The sequence below is a fragment of the Bos indicus genome, chromosome 3, assembly GCF_029378745.1.
Source record: "Bos indicus isolate NIAB-ARS_2022 breed Sahiwal x Tharparkar chromosome 3, NIAB-ARS_B.indTharparkar_mat_pri_1.0, whole genome shotgun sequence".
NCBI lineage: Eukaryota > Metazoa > Chordata > Mammalia > Artiodactyla > Bovidae > Bos > Bos indicus.
In genome coordinates, this window is record NC_091762.1 from 113,394,737 (window position 1) to 113,412,490 (window position 17,754).

The 17,754-nt window shown below is 60.3% G+C and overlaps 1 protein-coding gene across 8 annotated transcripts in view; it reads left to right on the top strand.

Annotated features, from left to right (window-relative positions):
* The window catches only part of DGKD (diacylglycerol kinase delta), a 110,219-nt gene that overhangs the window by 73,418 nt on the left and 19,047 nt on the right, over positions 1–17,754 (top strand). For all 8 annotated transcript variants that reach the window (XR_011565950.1, XM_070786916.1, XM_070786919.1 and 5 more), the window contains 14 exons: positions 3,176–3,280; positions 5,083–5,215; positions 5,990–6,096; positions 6,455–6,580; positions 6,669–6,771; positions 7,404–7,566; positions 8,779–8,887; positions 12,522–12,661; positions 13,464–13,548; positions 14,527–14,621; positions 14,697–14,796; positions 14,883–15,162; positions 16,295–16,441; positions 17,057–17,185. Coding sequence is in view for 7 of the 8 variants with exons in the window: in XM_070786916.1 (XP_070643017.1) it covers positions 3,176–3,280; positions 5,083–5,215; positions 5,990–6,096; positions 6,455–6,580; positions 6,669–6,771; positions 7,404–7,566; positions 8,779–8,887; positions 12,522–12,661; positions 13,464–13,548; positions 14,527–14,621; positions 14,697–14,796; positions 14,883–15,162; positions 16,295–16,441; positions 17,057–17,185 (1,822 nt within the window). In the remaining variant the exon portion in view is untranslated. The remainder of the gene's footprint in view (positions 1–3,175; positions 3,281–5,082; positions 5,216–5,989; positions 6,097–6,454; positions 6,581–6,668; positions 6,772–7,403; positions 7,567–8,778; positions 8,888–12,521; positions 12,662–13,463; positions 13,549–14,526; positions 14,622–14,696; positions 14,797–14,882; positions 15,163–16,294; positions 16,442–17,056; positions 17,186–17,754) is intronic.

Genomic DNA, 17,754 nt, shown 5'->3' on the forward strand with positions numbered 1-17,754 from the left:
CTCTTCTGAAAGTTTCATGGTAACTCCTAATATAACCCCTGAGTTATACAAAATAAAGGTATTGTCTTTTTGTAACTGCACTTATTCTGCTCATAAAAAGTTCAAGTATGAAAGCTCACGCTGGAGTGAATAATAAGTGTTTGCTGAGGTTTCATAGGCAGATGCTCACTGGTGGAAATTCCTTATGCAGTGACCCCAGGCCATCAGCAGTCAGCAGGCTGACATGACCTTCCCGGACACCCCGTCCAGAACACCCACCAGCCCCCTTGCACCCGATCCACTTCCTCTTTCATGGCTCTCTCAGCGTCTGACGTGTTTTCTGGTTTGTCTGTCTCTCCCCCAGTGCAGGTTTGGGCTCGGTAGGCATCTTGCCTGTCCTGGCCTTGGGAGCCCCCCGTCTAGAGCAGACACTGGGCTGGCATCTGCTGGGAGGGGCACAGGCCGCCCACTGAGCCTCCAGGAAAGAGAGAGGCTCCCACCACCCAAGGCCAGGAGAGCCTGCTGCTCTGGGCTTCAGTGTCTGTCCTTCCATCTCCCCTGCCCTCTCCTGGGCTGACTTCTTACACCCGCCTGGTCCCTACGAGGCGTCATCGTGGTTACCCTGGCCGTGAAAGAATGAACAGCACTGTGCGTTTGTGACCTGGTTCTAATTACATCCTGCTGTGATTAAGCTGTGTAGGTAGTTTATGGAAATCACCGAGGAGATAATCTATAAAATACTGTTTTCTAAATGTTTTGAGCCAGAAACAGGATCATCTAATAACTTAAGCTGGGTGTTCGTAAATTGGATCTTTCTAATATAAATTAAAGCTCTAACATGGGCAGACATCCAGAAGTTAAATAACAGATTTTATTGGTGAATCCACGAGGAAGCAGCCATTTTCCCAGCCCTGCTGGTGGGAAGGCAAAATGGTGCAACCCCCACGGAGGGAAATTTGGCAACAGCAGCAAAATTACACATGCATTTATTCTTTGTCAGGGTGGTTATACTTCTTGGAATTTATTCCAAGAATACCCCAGCAAAAATATGAAAAGATCCACGCAAAGGGTGTTGGTTGTGGTGCCGATTGAAATAGCAAAGAATTTTCAGTATCAGAGACTTGCCATAAGTGGGACTGGTTGAGCAGACTCGAGTATTTCAGTGCGGTGGAGTGCCTGCTGTGCAGCTGGGGAGACAGTCAAGAGTCCGCGGCTGGTGCTGAGGAGTGCTGGCCTGGATGCCCGCAGTTGACCTTTGGCAGACAGTGCAAAGGTCAGGGGCACTGACTCTCCCTGCAGCTGGAAACCCACGTGTCATTTATAGTCGACCTCCCTTGACCCTGGTTCTGCCCCAGCCAAGGTTCGCACCTGTGGATTCAGCCAGCCGCTGCTCATGGAGTATTTTCGATGTGTGGGGGGGAAAAAAAAATCTGCCTATGAGTGGAGATTTGCAGTTCAAACCTGTGCTGTTTGTAGGCCAATTGTGATTAAATTAAAAAGTCAGAGTGTACAAACATGTCTCTGGTATGCTACTGTTATGAAAAGAAAATATTAAATATATACGTGTATTTGAAGGAAATGGGAGGATAAACCATACCTTATTTATTTTCAATGCTGCCTTTGGGGGAGGGAGGGAAGCAGGATGCTGCTGCTGCTGCTAAGTCGCTTCAGTCGTGTCCGACTCTGTGCGACCCCACAGACGGTAGCCCACCAGGCTCCCCTGTCCCTGGGATTCTCCAGGCAAGAACACTGGCGTGGGTTGCCATTTCCTTCTCCAATGCATGAAAGTGAAAAGTGAAAGTGAAGTCGCTCAGTTGTGTCTGACTCTTGGCGACCCTATGGACTGCAGCCCACCAGGCTCCTCTGTCCATGGGATTTTCCAGGCAAGAGTACTGGAGTGGGGTGCCATTGCCTTCTCTGAAGCACGATGAGGGGACACACAAAATCTGTGCCTTATTTTGTCAGCTCGACTTTAGGACCATGTAGATGTTTTATAGCAATATAAAAAAAGTTAGGTAAAAGGTTTTGATTTTTCAAATTTTGGTAGACATTGTCAACATTCTCTCTAAAAGGTGTGTACTCTGCACTCTTTCCTCTCACACCTTTTCCAGCGACTGAATTAGCATCTGTAACAACCATGCCGATCTGTTAGAAACAGTGTGCTCTTTTCATTTGTGTTCCCCAGTGACGAGAGTGATTAAGCATCTTTTCATCCTTTTATTAGCCATTTTGCACCTCTTCAGTGAAATGCAAGTTCACAGCTTTTTTCTGCTTATTTATAAAGTCTCTATATGTCACAGATTTACTTTTCTTTTGTTGATAGCTTTTAGGTTCGTGACCTCATTTCCCTTCAAATTATCAGGCCTGACTGTAGTAGCTGGTGGTGGTTCTATTGTCACATGTTAAAGGGTTTTTACAGTAACTTTATTTTTGGCTGTTCTGGGTCTTTGTGGCTACACAGGCTTTTCTCTGGTTGTGGCGAGTGGGGGCTCCTCTCTAGTGTGCAGGCTGCTCTTTGCAATGGCTTCTCTCGTTGCAGAGCGTGGGCTGGAGGGTGTGTGGGCTTCAGGAGTTGTGGCTCCCAGGGTCTAGAGCACAGACTCAATAGTTGTGGCTCACGGCTTAACTGGTCTGCGGCAGCTGGGGTCTTCCCAGATCAGGGATCAAACCCGAGTCTCCTGCATTGACAGGTGGATTCTTTACCATTGGCAAGTCCCAACAGGTTTTTTCAAAAGGACATTTATGTATGATATGTTTGAAATGCACAGGAACTTCCTGCAATAACTGTGGGTCAGACTTCCCTAAACTGTTCGAGTGCTGGGTGGTCAGCTCCTTAGCTCCTTGGAGCAATGGAAACTTGGTTTTCTTTTCCTTTGAGAAAAAAGTTGCCTGTGGCTGGTTATCAGTCTAAGTAGTAAATAGCTGGTAAATGTTCACTTATGTTGATCTTTGGTGAATATGTATCTAAATTTGATTGTCTTTCTGATTTGAGATTGTTACTGACTTTTAATAACCAAGGATAATCTTTTTATATTCTGGTCCATTGACTACCCAAATGAAACAATACTTCCTCATGAAAAAAAAGAAAGGATACAGTGAAAGTTTTGAAACTTTTCAGAACATTTTGGAAAGTTTCCACAGCTGCCAGCACCTGCTGTTGGCCTACGGACACCTTGCATGTTTCCTGTTTCTCTAGGTCATCACTCCATGTAGGAAGCTCATCCTGTGTGCAGATAACAGGAAGGAGATGGAAGACTGGATTGCAGCCCTGAAGACGGTGCAGAGCAGGGAGCACTTTGAGGTGAGAGGAGAGCGCCCCTGTCACCCCCCGGTCACCCTCCCCCTGTCACCCCCCCCCCCCCGTTGGCCTACCCCCGTCACCCGCCCCCCATCACCCTCCCCCCTATCACCTCCCCGTCAGCCTCCCCCCGTCACCCTCCCCGTCACCCTCCCCCTGTCACCCCCCATTGGCCTCCCCGTCACCCCCCCGTCACCCCCCGTTACCCTCCCCCCTGTCACCCTCTGCCCGTCACCCCCCGTCACCCTCCCCCCGTCACCCTCTCCCCCATCACCCCGTCGGCCTCCCCGTCACCCTCCCCCTGTCACCCCCATCACCCTCCCCGTCACCCCCCCCCTGTTGGCCTACCCCCGTCACTCTCTCCTCAGCCCTGTCACCCCCCTGTCGGCCTCCCCCCGTCACCTGCCCCCCATCACCCTCCCCCCTATCACCCCCCGTCGGCCTCCCCCCATCACTCTCCCCGTCACCCCCTGTCACCTACCCCATCACCCCCCGTCATCCTCCCCCTGTCACCCCCCATTGGCCTCCCCCCGTCACCCTACCCCCGTCACCCTCTGCCCGTCAGCCCCGTCACCCTACCCCCCCGTCACCCTCTCCCCCATCACCCCCCTGTCGGCCTCCCTGTCACCCCCATCACCCTCCCCCTGTCACCCCCGTCACCCTCCCCCCGTCACCCTCCGCCCGTCACCCTCTCCCGTCACCCGCCTGTCACGCTCCGCCTGTCACCCCCCCGTCACCCTCCCCGTCACCCCCCCATCACCCTCCCCGTGTCACCCTCCCCGTCACCCCCCATTGGCCTCCCCCCATCACCCTCCCCCCGTCACCCTCCCCCCGTCACCCTCCCCCCCGTCACCCTCCCCCCTGTCACCCTCCACCTTTCACCCCGTCACCTTCCCCCTGTCACCCTACCCCCGTCACCCTCTGCCCGTCACCCCCGTCACCCTACCCCCCGTCACCCTCCCCCCGGTCACCCTCCCCCCGTCACCCTCTCCCCCATCACCCTGTCGGCCTCCCCGTCACCCTCCCCCTGTCATCCCCATCACCCTCCCCGTCACCCCCCATCGGCCTCCTCCCGTCACCCTCCCCGTCACCCCCCCCCCCCGTTGGCCTACCCCCGTCACCCTCTCCTCAACCCTGTCACCCCCCTGTCTGCCTCCCCCCGTCACCTGCCCCCCATCACCCTCCCCCCATCACCCCCCCGTCGGCCTCCCCCCATCACCCACCCCGTCGGCCTCCCCCCATCACCCACCCCGTCACCTACCCCATCACCCCCCGTCATCCTCCCCCTGTCACCCCCCATCGGTCTCCTCCCGTCACCCTCCCCGTCACCCCCGTCACCCTCCCCCCATCACCCTCTCCCGTCACCCGCCTATCACCCTCCCCCTGTCACCCCCCGTCACCCCCCCATCACCCTCCCCGTCACCCTCCCCGTCACCCCCCATTGGCCTCCGCCCGTCACCCCCATCACCCTCCCCCCATCACCCTCCCCCTGTCACCCTCCACCCGTCACCCCCCGTCACCCTCCACCTTTCACCCCGTCACCTTCCCCCTGTCACCCTCCCCCCATCACCCTCCCCCGTCACCCTCCCCGCCGAGTGCACAGTACCAGCGTTGCCCACGCGGGCCTGTCTGGTCTGCGGCTCACTGTCTCAGATGCTCCTTGAAGGTTAAGGCTCATGGCTCTACCTGTGGGGTGTCAGCTGGTGACCCCGTCTGATTTCTTGTTGAACCTCGTCCAAGTTACCACATTCGGGAAGGTCAGAGGGGCGCCTCACGTTCGCCATCTTTGGCCCCCATTACTGCAGCCCACCCAGTACAGCATGGACCACTTCTCAGGGACGCACAACTGGTACGCCTGCTCGCATGCAAGGCCCACCTACTGCAACGTGTGCCGCGAGGCCCTGTCCGGGGTCACGTCCCACGGACTGTCCTGTGAAGGTACGGGCGGTGTGTCCGCTGCCGGGAGGGGCCCCGGGATGTGATGTGAGGCGCCCTCGGGGTCCAAGCATAGTCACTTGCGGTCAGGGCAGCGTCGAGCGGCCTGTGTGAGGCCGCCCTTGTTTACTGTGCCCATGCAGGAGTCTGGGTAAAGGATTTTTTGCAGTGACGGAACAAGGTGAAAAGAGGGAATTGGTAGCATCGAGACACAAAGAGGAAGTGTGAAGGACGCAGAGGGAAAAGAGATTTAACCGTCTCGCGGCCACAGTGCAGCTGCAGCCCTGTCTGGGGCCATGTCTTCCAGACCAGAGGGCAGGGGTGCAGGGCTCGGGTGGGAGAGGGAGAGGAGAGCCGTGGCCCAAGGCCCAGTGCCCACCTGCTGCCTGATCACAGACAGCTGGTGACCTTAAGAAGGGCTTTCACAACTTTTAAAGGTTGAAAAGTACCGAAAGAAGGCAACTGTGGTGTGACACAGAAAAATCACGTGACCCTTAAGTGTTGTCAGTTTCTGTGCATGAAGTGTGGCCACGCAAACCTTCGTGCTGTGGGGGCCACGAAGCCCGAGCTGCTCACTCTCTGGCCCTGCTCAGAGAGCCTGCTGACCCTGGGCAGGCTGGCCACCTGGTCTCCCCGTGAGCGATGTGCATGCAGGCTGGTGGCTGTGCTTAGATGGGAACTGAGCGTCCACGCTGCACCCACCTTGGCCAGGAGAGCAGGGCAGCTCACCCTGGACTGCAGCCTCAGCGCCGGACTGACATGCTCATCCTCTCCCAGTGTGTAAGTTCAAGGCCCACAAGCGCTGCGCTGTGCGTGCGACCAGTAACTGCAAGTGGACCACGCTGGCCTCCATCGGGAAGGACATCATCGAGGACGAGGACGGGGTACGCCTGGGGGACCCTGTGTGGCCCCTCTCGTGCTGGGCTGAGAGGCTCCCTGGCTCCTGCCTGGGCTCAGTTCTCCTGCTCCAGGGGAAGGGGGACAGGGTTCCCTCTGCATTGGTCCTCCTGGCATCCGGGCGTCCCGAGCCCTGTCCAGTCCCTGGGAGTTGTGGGTGCCCGGCAGGGGGAGCAGAGGTGTGGGCAGCCTCTGCAGACTGCACCCCACCTCCTCGTGGGGAAGAATGGCTCGGCCGAAGCCGTTTCGGAGCACTGTTGCCGAGGAGGAAGCTTGGCTCGCGTGGAGGTTGCGGGGACACCCTGGCGCCCCCCGCCGCAGTGCGTGTCTCTGTGTGGCTCGCAGATCGCCATGCCGCACCAGTGGCTGGAGGGGAACCTGCCCGTGAGTGCCAAGTGCACGGTGTGTGACAAGACGTGCGGCAGTGTGCTGCGCCTTCAGGACTGGCGCTGCCTCTGGTGCAAGGCCATGGTGAGAGCGCCCGCCGCGGCGGCGCCAGGAGGGTTCTGGGGGCGGGAGGGGGCCGGCGCCCCCTGTGACGAGCAGGTGCCTGTTGCAGGTTCACACGGCGTGTAAAGACTCCCTGGTGACCAAGTGCCCGCTGGGCCTGTGCAAAGTGTCGGTCATCCCGCCCACCGCGCTCAACAGCATCGATTCCGATGGTGGGTACTGTGCTCTCCTGTCTCAGCCGTTTCCTCGGATTGCCTTCTCCGGGCCCTCTCCTCCCAGCTCTGGAACTGGTTATGTTGGTGATGTTGAAATGTGGTGGGACCCAGCCGCTGTAGGGGGAGGTGCTGGTGAACAGGGTCCTGATGGCAGGCTGCTGGGCACCTTGGACTCGCGGTCCAGATTCCTTACCCAGACGTGGCGGGTCCATTGGCTACTGAGTAGGCACTGAGCGTGAGGCCCTCCTCTGTCTTGGCGTGGGCCGCCCGTCAGCTGGTCTCCATCTAGTAGGTGACACCTGTCCCATGCTCTCCCAGCCCCCCACCGGGTGGTCCGTGAGGGTGCGTAGTAACAGGTGCTAGTGGGCGCGGGGCGCGTGTCTCAGGAAGTCGGCTGCCACGTTGAGAGCCACGTCTGGCATTTCGAGTCCTGTAGAGGTGAGGCCGGCTCCCCTGTACGCAGGAGGATGATGTGGAAACCTGTGGATTAATCTCTTGCTGGTTTCCTGGGCGTGTACGTGCAGGTTCTATGTCCCACGGGGGTGTCTGCTTGGCACGCGATTGAGAGCGCCTTGGTGTCTTCTGTGGCCCTCAGATCTGCTTTTGTCCTTTTCCCTCCTCACACGCAGGCTTCTGGAAGGCCACGTGTCCTCCATCCTGCACGAGTCCGTTGTTGGTCTTCGTCAATTCAAAGAGTGGGGACAACCAGGGGGTGAAGTTCCTGCGAAGATTCAAGCAGCTGCTGAACCCTGCCCAGGTCTTTGACCTCATGAATGGAGGACCACACCTTGGGTAGGAAGCCTGTAAAATATCTCTTTATTGGAGTTTAAAAACTGTGAAGATAATGTATGCTTACTTAAAAAGATTCAAAGATACAGGAAATTTTAAATGGGAACTAATCCTTCCCAAACCCCACTGGCAGAACGGTTCATAGTCACGTGTCCTTCCAGCTTTCCAGGGCACGTGTGCACCCCAGGCAGGGGTGGCCTCTGTTCCCTGCCGTTGTGCAGCGTTTTGTACGGTGTCAGCTGGCAGCAGTGTGTGCGTGTTCTGACGTCAGGCGTTACAGGTTGGCCTCATTCTTTTGAATGACTGCTTAGTTTCAACGGCTTCCCTGCTGGCTTAGATGGTAAAAAGTCCACCTGCAATGCAGGAGACCTGGGTTTGATCCCTGGGTCGGGAAGATCCCCTGGAGGAGGACATGGCTACCCACTCCAGTATTCTTGCCTGGGAATCTCATGGACAGAGGAGCCTGGCAGGCTACGGTCCGGGGGGTCTTGTTTCGGGAAGATGGCACCGGCAGCAGGAGCAGAGGCGTCTTGAAGGAGCTCTGAGTCCCCTGGGGCATTCCAGGAGAAGTGCCGATGGCCTGTGCTGCGGAGGGGGTGGTGCATGGCCTGGCCCTGGGTCGTGGTGGTGCTGCCTTTCTCTGAGGAAGGAGACGTGGGTTGGGAGGCGCCCACGTGATGCTCAAGTGGTAGTTCTGGTGGACAAGTGTGGTCTTTGAGGAGAGCCGAGGGGTCAGCATTAGGGCCATTTGGGGCCATCAGCCTCTGTGTGGTCCCTGAAGCCGGAATGAGGGTGAGACCACCCAGCTAGAGGCTGGGGAGTGAGCACAAGGGCATGGGGTCCTGGGAGGGGTGCTGCCAACGAGGAGCAGGGGGACCCAGAGGGGCACCGGGAGGGGACAGAGCTGGAGCTAGAGGGGCGCAGGGTGGGCCAGGGGATGGTCACACACACGTGGGCAGCGTGCTGCAGCCTGGGGCTCCTGAGTGACACGGGGGTGCTGGCTGAGAGGGGCGGGGGCAAGGCTGGGAGGCCTTCGCTCTCGGTGCCTGTGGCCCCAAGTGGGTGCAGTGTGAGCGCAGTGGGGCTCCAATCCCCCGCAGGCTGTTTCAGGGTCAGCTGAGAGGAGCACAGGAGGGCACCCGGCCCAGGACCGACTGGCTGTCGTCTGTCCCTTAGAACGGATCTCACACCCTTGACATTCTGTTTCCTTGGCAGCTTGCGTTTGTTCCAGAAGTTTGACACGTTCCGGATTCTGGTCTGTGGTGGAGATGGCAGTGTGGGTTGGGTCCTTTCTGAAATCGACAGCCTCAACCTTCACAAACAGGTACTGGGGGTGGAGGGCCCGGGCCAGGGGAGAGCGAAGCCGTGTGACAGAGGCTGGGTCACCTCGGGTGATGCTGCCCGCCCCCTGGGGTGGTCTCGGAGGGAGGGCAGGGAAGCCTGATGGCATTTTGGGGACCCAGGACCGGACACAAAGAACACTCCGGTGCAGGAGGGTCCCAGGTGCGGGCAGATCTGGGTGTGGCTCCTTATTGGGTAGTGATGGCATCTGCTCGATGCCTCTTGCTGGTGAGCCGGCCGGGGTCAGAAGAATATTTGGACTTCAGGTCAGAGTTAGGGCTGTGTTTTAAGTGTTGATTGATTTTCTACGCCAGCTCCCTCACCCCTTCCCCCTCCCAATAATTAACCACTGGTAGCATTTCAGTCGGAGAAGGCAATGGCAACCCACTCCGGTACTCTTGCCTGGAAAATCCCATGGATGGAGGGGCCTGGTGGGCTGCAGTCCATGGGGTCACTAGGAGTCAGACATGACTGAGCGACTTCACTTTCACTTTTCACTTTTATGCATTGGAGAAGGAAATGGCAACCCACTCCAGTGTTCTTGCCTGGAGAGTCCCAGGGACGGGGGAGCCTGGTGGGCTGCCGTCTGTGGGGTCGCACAGAGTCGGACACGACTGAAGTGACTCAGCAGCAGCAGCAGCAGCAGCACTTCAGTAGAGCTTCTCAGGTGACTCAGGTGGTAAAGAGCCCGCCTGCCAATGCAGGAGACACAGGTTCTATCCCTGGGTCAGAAAGATCCCCTGGTGGAAGAAATGGCAGCCCTCTCCAATATTCTTGCCTGGAGAATCCCATGGACAGAGGAGCCTGGTGGGCTGCAGTCCGTGGGGTCACAGAGGGTCGGACAGGACTGAGCGCACACACGCACGCTCACACAGCGTCTCGGTCCTGAGCACGCACACCCACGCTCACACAGCGTCTCGGTCCTGAGCGCGCACACGCACGCTCACACAGCGTCTCGGTCGTGAGCGCGCACACGCACGCTCACACAGCGTCTCGGTCCTGAGCGCGCACACGCACGCTCACACAGCGCCTCGGTCCTGAGCGCGCACACGCACGCTCACACAGCGCCTCGGTCCTGAGCGCGCACACGCACGCTCACACAGCGCCTCGGTCCTGAGCGCGCACACGCACGCTCACACAGCGCCTCGGTCCTGAGCGCGCACACCCACGCTCACACAGCGTCTCGGTCCCTGTCCTTCAGGCCTCTCCACCAGGATGCACGCAGGACAGCGCGTGAGGGATTTTAAATGGACTCACAGCACTCACGCGGTGTACCGTGTAGTAGCGTTGTGTATTTTAAATCGGCACACTGTGAGCACCTCTGTCCCCAGGAAATGCAGGTCTGTGGTGGTTTTCCGCGGCCGACGGAGGTGGGCGGCTGCACCAGCCAGGGGCTAGTTCATCTCCCCGCGCTTATGGACACTTAGGTTGCTTCCTAAAGACTGTGCTGGTAAAAAACCACATGTGCCCTTTCCCAATTATGTTCTTTTTTGAAGAGCCCCCAAATTGAAATTTCGGTGATACTGCCAGACTGCTTTGCATCAGGGCTGTCCCAGTGTAGGTACCTGTCGCTCGTAAACCTTGCCACGTGCTGGCACCGTACATCTTACAGCTCTTGTCCCAACTTAGTAGACTAAAAAAACGGTATGTTTCACTGTTATTTCTTCATACTGGTGAAGGAAAACATATCCTCAATTAATTATGAGTTTTGAAATGAATCACCTCATTTTTTTAACCTACAGTAGTTTTCTGTTGGGGTATTTATTTGCCTTTTAAAAAACTGATTTCTGAGGATTACTGGGGATGTGAACTCCTGGTTGGCCGCGTTTTCCCTCGGTTGTCACTTGTCCTTTGCTGAGTTGGTGGTCTTTGTAAGTGGGCTGGAGCTTTTGCTGCCCGTGTTTATTTCCGGGAATGTTAGAGAGGGGATGGAGGGCTGGTGTCCGAGTCTGCTCAGCAAGAGGGAGGCCCACTGCTTAGGAGAGCGAGTACTGCCCCCTGCTGGTGACGTTCGAGCAGTACGCTTAGGTCCAATTTTAAGGTTCCTTCCCTTTCAGAATTGTAACTGAGCTTTACTATCACAAGTCAGGAAGGTAGTTTCTCATGCATTCGGCTGTGTTCAGAGCACGTTCGTCTTCTTTGGCTTCTCTGTGGCCCTTGACCGTCAGGTCACCCCGGAACCCCTCGGTGCTCCTCGCCTTTTGGCCGCCCGTCCAGTCCCCACTCCAGATACCAGGCCCCACCTGGTTCTCCACATGCTCAGCACCCGCAAAAGCCAGTGACTCTTAGCTGAGCCCCAGGGCCACGTCCCCGGCTGCCCCGGCCCTCCTTGGCTGCCTCTGGTGCCTCAAAGCTGGCATTCCCAGCCCTGCCTGCCCCCTTCCAACCCTTTCCTTGGAGTCTGAACATTCACCTGCCTGCCATCCGAGCCGGAGATCCGACAGGGGTCTTGAACCCTCCCTCGTTGTCTCTGGTTCTCCTGTTGCCCCGGAGCATCCAGCACAGCCGTGTGTGCTGCTGCAGTGTTGTCCTGGCCCCCGGCGCCATCTGTCCACTGCTTTTGGGAGCCTTCCCTCGGGCAGCTCTACTCAGGCCGTACCTGAGCCTCTCAGGTCTGCCCCACTGCCCGCCCCCCCCCCCGCCCCCACAGCCCTGAGACCTTCACTTGGGCTGCTCTGCTCCAGGGTTCGGTTAAGGTCCAGACTCGTCGTGTGATTCAGCAGCCCCAGCTGGGCGCCTTCTTCCTCCTCTGCGTCTCTGACTTCCTCTCTCCTTGCTGCCCCCTCTTTGGAGCTCTGGTTTGACAGGGAGGGGGGTGGTCTCTGCTCCCAGACCCCTGGACCTGGGCTCTGCTGGGCTGTCACTGTGCTGCCTGCCCTTTCCTTTGAGGCTCCCGAAGCCGGCTCTGGCCCTGTCTGCCCAGGGCTGGGCATCCTTGGCCTCACCTGCTTTGGCCAGCGTGCTGTCCCTGGCAGGGTATAGGGCCTCCCTCGTGGCTGGGGCAGGTGACCTCGGGCTGTGTCGCGTGTAGGGAGGACTGGCAACCCTCCCCACACACATGTTGTGCTCGGCAGTTGAAGGCTGTTGGGCAGCCTGTGTCTCGGGAACTTCCTGAGCCCTGAGCTGGTGAGGGGGGATTGTGCAGGAGGCTCTGGGTGGGAAATCCAGGTGGCTGGCAGGGCCTGAGCGGGGTGGGGTTGGTCCCCGGGGAGTGGCAGGCGAGGGGGTGTGGGCTGAGTGGAGGGGGTGGTGGTTTGAGGGTCACAGTGGACGTCCTGGTGCCTGTCTGGACGGGACTTACAGCTGTGGCAGGTGCTATCAGGGGCAGAGGTGAGCTTGGCGCTGGGGACATGCTGTCGTGGGTAGGGAGCAGGCGAGGGGTCACAGCCCGATTCTTGGGGGCTCAGATATCGCCGCTCGGGGCGGGACTGTGGTCATCGCTGTGAAGGTGGGAGGTGACAGAGGGCTGACGGTCAGATGTGTCTCAGATGTGTCGGCGGGTGGGGGGAGGAGCGTCCGTCAGGCTGGGGAGACCCCTGGCTGCCGCTGTCTGAGCTCAGCCCTCACACGCTCGCTGGACGCGGCCTGCTGACGCCACGCCCCCCACCCTGTCTCAGTGCCAGCTCGGGGTGCTGCCGCTCGGCACGGGGAATGACCTGGCTCGCGTGCTGGGCTGGGGCTCGGCCTGCGACGATGACACCCAGCTCCCGCAGATCCTGGAGAAGCTGGAGAGAGCCAGCACCAAGATGCTGGACAGGTGAGTGTGCCGCGTGGCCCCTCAGCCCACTGTGCTCAGCCGGGGCCCTGGGAAACCGCAGGCCTTCTGCAGTTACTTGTTAAAAAAAAAATTTCACCTCTCTGAGCAGGACTTCTTTCTTCCGATGGGTTTTATCCGGTGATCAGACTAGGGAAGCGCTGACGAGCAGAAGGGGTTGGGTCTGTGCCCTCGGGTGGCCAGGTCTCACCAGCCAGGCCTGGGTCCTGTGCCCCTCAGAGCGGGAGGCGGCCCTGTCCCCTGCGGCCACCGCAGCCTCGTCTGTTACCCATTCTCCTGGTCGCAGAGTCGAGCAGTCCCGTGTTCCCAGAAGCATCAGAGTTTGGGGTTACTGCCCTCCACGTGTTTAGAAATACTTGAGCATCCTTCCTGAGCAAGCTGCTCTGAGCTCCTGTGTGAACCCCCAGACCACAGCCCGTGGGACTTGCGGAGATGCCCCGTTCGCTCAGAGGGTCCCGCACTGCCGTGAGCAGGCGTGGTCTTGAACGCGCTTGGCCGCCTCTGCTGTTCCTGCCCCCTCGCCTCCGGAGGGTGAAACGCCCGGAGCGCTGAGCCGGCTGCCAGCCGAGCGGCTCAGCTGTGCAGAGGGGACACCCGCCCAGCGGGTTGTGACATTTGTTCTCAGCTAAGTGAGGAGCCAGCTCAGGGCCCGGGGGGGCTTAATACAGGCTGACAGACACAGTTAAAGTTGTCAGAGGATCTCGTCCCCACTGCTGGCCGTGAGACGGGGAGGTGGGGAGGCCTGGGGCCGGAGCCAACTGGCTAAGCCCCTGTGTGTGTGCAGGTGGAGCGTCATGGCCTACGAGACCAAACTACCCCGGCCCGTCTCCTCCTCCACCGTCACTGAAGACCTGAGCGAGGGCTCCGAGGTATCGCCATGCGCTCGCCCTGGCCCCTCCCTGCTTTGCCTCCCCTGCCCCCCCGGCCCCCGCCAGAAATGCCCTGCTCCAGGTTAGCCCCTTGCCGGCTCAGGCCCCCTGAGGTGAGGCCGGGTCCCATGGACGCTGCCCCATAGGACTCGGAGTCATCTGGGGCTTCTGGGGTCTTCCCCAGGTTTGGGGTCCTTGGTGACGATGATGGTCTCCTAGGGCTTCCTGCCCTCTCAGTTCAAGGCTGCGCCCTGCCGCCCACACTCCGCCCACCCAGGCTCCCGCTTGGGCCCCTCCTCCGTGTCCCGCCCTCCCAGTCGGTCTGTGCTAGTTCGATGCTGAGCTCTTCTTTCACTTTGTGGTGGGTTTCAGGAGTTAGAGTTTCCCTCAGGGCCCAGACTCTGCTGAGACTGGGCAGCTCAGGTGCACAGCTGTGCTCAGGCCTCCAGGCGAGCCCCTGGCCGAGCAGGCAGAGGGGCTGTGCCAGGGGCCATCTGCCCGCCCTGAGGGTCAGGGGAGGCCAACCCTGGTCTCCCGGCCACACCTGCCTGGGCTGCTGGGACCTATCCTGTGAGCAGAGAACGTACAGTTAAGAGCAGGCGCGTACGTGGGCAAAGCCTAAAGATTGACCCTCCGGCTGATAGTAAAGGGCTTGACACACAGGGGGAGAGCCCCCGCTTCTGCAGGCAGGTGTGGGCGGTGAGGAGGGTGATGGACATTGAGGGATGACGGGGGCCTGGGCCAGGGTCCCACTTGACAGAAACGTGGTGAGCCTTGGCCACAGCCCCGTGCCGCTCGGGAGGAGCCGGGTGCAGGAGCGCAGCCCGGAGCAGTCTGTTAGGATCCTTGGTCCACGGCTGGACGCAGCTGTGAGATCTGTCAGCTGTGTGTGAAGGGAGGCGGGCCGGGCCGCGGGCAGGGACAGCGCTCATGGCCTGAGAGTGACGGCCACCCGCCTGCCCCCCGGGCCAACTGCAGGTGCAGCAGATCCTCTTCTATGAAGACTCGGTTGCAGCCCACCTCTCCAAGATCCTGACCTCCGACCAGCACTCCGTGGTGATCTCGTCGGCCAAGTGAGTGCCTGGTGGCCTGGGGCGCCGGGGGTCCCAGCGGAACGGACCCTCTGAAGCCTCTGTCTCTTCCCGCAGAGTGCTCTGTGAGACTGTGAAGGACTTTGTGGCACGGGTGGGGAAGGCTTATGAGAAGACCACTGAGAGCTCGGAAGAGTCGGAAGTCATGGCCAAGAAGGTGGGTCCCGGGCCCCTGGGGGCGGGGGGCGTTGGGCATCGGGGCAGGGTGGCACGCCTCCACTCCTGCCTCTGTTCCCCGCCCAGTGCTCTGTCCTCAAGGAGAAGCTGGACTCCCTGCTCAAGACCCTGGACGACGAGTCGCAGGCCTCGTCCTCCCTGCCCACGCCGCCCCCCACCATCGCCGAGGAGGCGGAGGATGGGGACGGGGCAGGCGGCGGCTGTGGCTCCGGCTCCACGGGGGCCCACGCTGTGGGCTCAGCCTGCCCCACCCGGCCCCAGATATTCCGGCCTCGCGAGCAGCTCATGCTGAGGGCCAACAGCCTGAAGAAGGCCATCCGCCAGATCATAGAGCACACAGAGAAAGGTAGCCGGGCGCAGGCCCTGGCCTGGGGGGCAGGGCTGGGCACTCTTGGTGAGAGACGGGGGCCCGCCACGCAGGCCAGAGCCACTCTGGACCGCCTGACGTGGGCCAGCACCCCTTCCTTGGGGCCTGTGCCCGATGGAGAGACCCTGAGTAAATGCCGGCGCCTTGGGGGCACCCCTGGCTGGTGGAAGGCCCTCCGCACTGCCTGGTGTCAGGGCTCCACTCCCTGTGAGGGCCTCACCTGTGGTCGCTCTCCAGATCTCAGCTTTGTCCAGTGAGAGGGGGGCTGTCCCCAGGGCTGGGGGTCTGTGTCCAGGAGGGAAGGGGCCCAGGCCAGAGGTGGCGGATGAGGCCGTGGGATGGAAGGAGAGGCTGGGACGGGGTTGGAGGCCGGGTGAGCCGGGGCGGTGGTCAGAAAGGCAGGGGCGCACGTGTGTCTTGGTTTCTGAGGCAGGCGTGGGCCTCAGGGGTGAGGGGCCTGGGGCCTGGACAGGTGGTAGGCCCTGGTGTCCAGGCTGCGCTGCTGACTGCCTGCGACCGGCTGCTGCCGGGAGAGACACACCTGCCCAGGATCAGAGGCTCACACGGTGCCTCGCTCCTTTTCTCTGACTCTGTTTGCTAAGCTTCAAAGAGAAGGCTGTAAAACCACCTTGACCTGTAAACCTCACCCCGACCCTGAGGTCCCTCCCAGCGAGTTTTTCCCTGTCCTCTTGTCTGTCTCTCATCACCCTTGGAAACGTATCTCGCACCTTTTCCGCTCTCGTTAGACCCATCTCACTGAGCAGATCAACCTGCTCCTTGCGGTGAGACTAGTGAGGTCATGACCTCGCTCCCTGCTCCGGTGTGGGCACGGCTCCCTCCTCCCAGCCCCTCCAGGCTGTGCAGACCTTCACGTGTCACTCTCTCCCCCGCTCCCGTCTCTTTCAGCCTTGGCCCGCCTCCCCAGCCTGTTGGCACGAGTGCCCGGGTGCCCCCATGTGCCAGGGCCGGGGAGACAGAGGGTCGGGTCGGAGCTTCGGGCCTGAGCCTTTGGCCGATACGAGGGTGAGGGTGGCGAGGCCGGTCCGTGTGCTGCCTGGCGGCAGTTGCGGGTCAGCCTCCACATGCTCAGCTGCCACCTTGCCTTGCGCAGCTGTGGACGAGCAGAACGCCCAAACCCAGGAGCAGGAGGGCTTCATCCTCAGCCTCTCCGAGTCGGAGAAGAAGGACCTGAAGTCAGATGACAGAGCAGGCCATGGCGAGGGCCACAGCGCCTCCAAGGGCCGGAGCCTCCGCAGAGGTACAGGGCCCTCTTATTTTGGGATGCTTGGAAGCGTGAGGGACTCTCGCGTGGTTGCTGTGGCCATGTGGATGTGTGAAGAGTCTCGAACTCGCCACCTGTTTGGTGAACCACCTGATGTGTGTGGTTTACCTGCTGCAGGCCCAGCAGGACCCTGGGTCGGGAGGGGCCTTGCTGCTGGGGCCCGTGCTTCCCTCCGAACCTCCCTGCACGCCTGGCCAAGCGGGTCCTAACCGAGGGCTTGGGGCCTCTAGGCGCAGCTGGCCACACAGACTGCCCTCTGGGGAGCCTTAGCGGCCGTGGAACAGCCCCGCCTCAGTGGTTCCCCAGTGCACAGCCTTATGAGCCGCCGGGAGAGCCTGCCCCAGAGTTTCCTCACCGCCATTCCCGTGCGGAACTGCCCTCTGCCCGGGCCCAGACCCGGCCTGACCGTGGTTGGGGCCGGCCCCTCTGCCCCAACTGGCCCATGTCTGGGAGGCGTCCGAGCCCTGCGGCCTCTCCCCTTGGCTGACCGCTGCGTGTGGCCACTGCTCACTGCCTTGGCCTGTCTGCGGGCCCCCTCCCTGACAAAGCCTGCTGGAAGCTCAGTGGCCTGTCTTCTGTCCTGTCTGACAGTGTCCAAGTCACCCTGCGAGAAGCTGATAAGCAAAGGGAGCTTGTCACCAGGCGGTTCTGCGTCTCTGCCTCCACAGTCAGGAAGCCGAGATGGCCTGCCAGCGCTGAACACGAAGATCTTGTTCCCGAGTGAGTGTTCCCCCGGGCTGGCCAGGCTCCCCAGCCCCCCACAGAGGCCTGCGTGTCTGGGGGGCGGGGGGAGGGGGGGCGCAGGCGAGGTGCTAGCCTGCCAGCAGCTGTCACTCTGCCTGGCATGGGTCTGAGGGCTCAGCGAGACCAGGCCCCTGCACTCCAGCAGTTCACAGGTCTGTGGGCAGGACAGGCGGAGCTCAGGCTTCTGTTGTGGCTCTGTGAACAGTGCCCTGGCATGTTACACCGGGCAGACGGCTCCCAGGTCTGGGGTCCCAGACAGAGGTCGTTGAGGTGATGCCTGAGCTGGGTCCTGAGAGATAAATAGGAGCTGGGCTGAGTGAAAAGGGAGGGCCGGCAGCAGGTGGTGGAGAGCCAGTGGTCACCCCGTTGTTCCCAGCTTGACCCACAGCTGGCCGCCAGGAGGGTCAGGCCGCCCCTGCCTGCATTGAGCCCAGAATCGCGTTGTCATGTTGGGGCAGCTCCTGCTGCTGCTGCTCCGGGAGGGAGAACAGAGTGTTCTCAGTACGGAGGAGTGATCCGAGGGGTTGAAAGCGTTGAGAGGACTC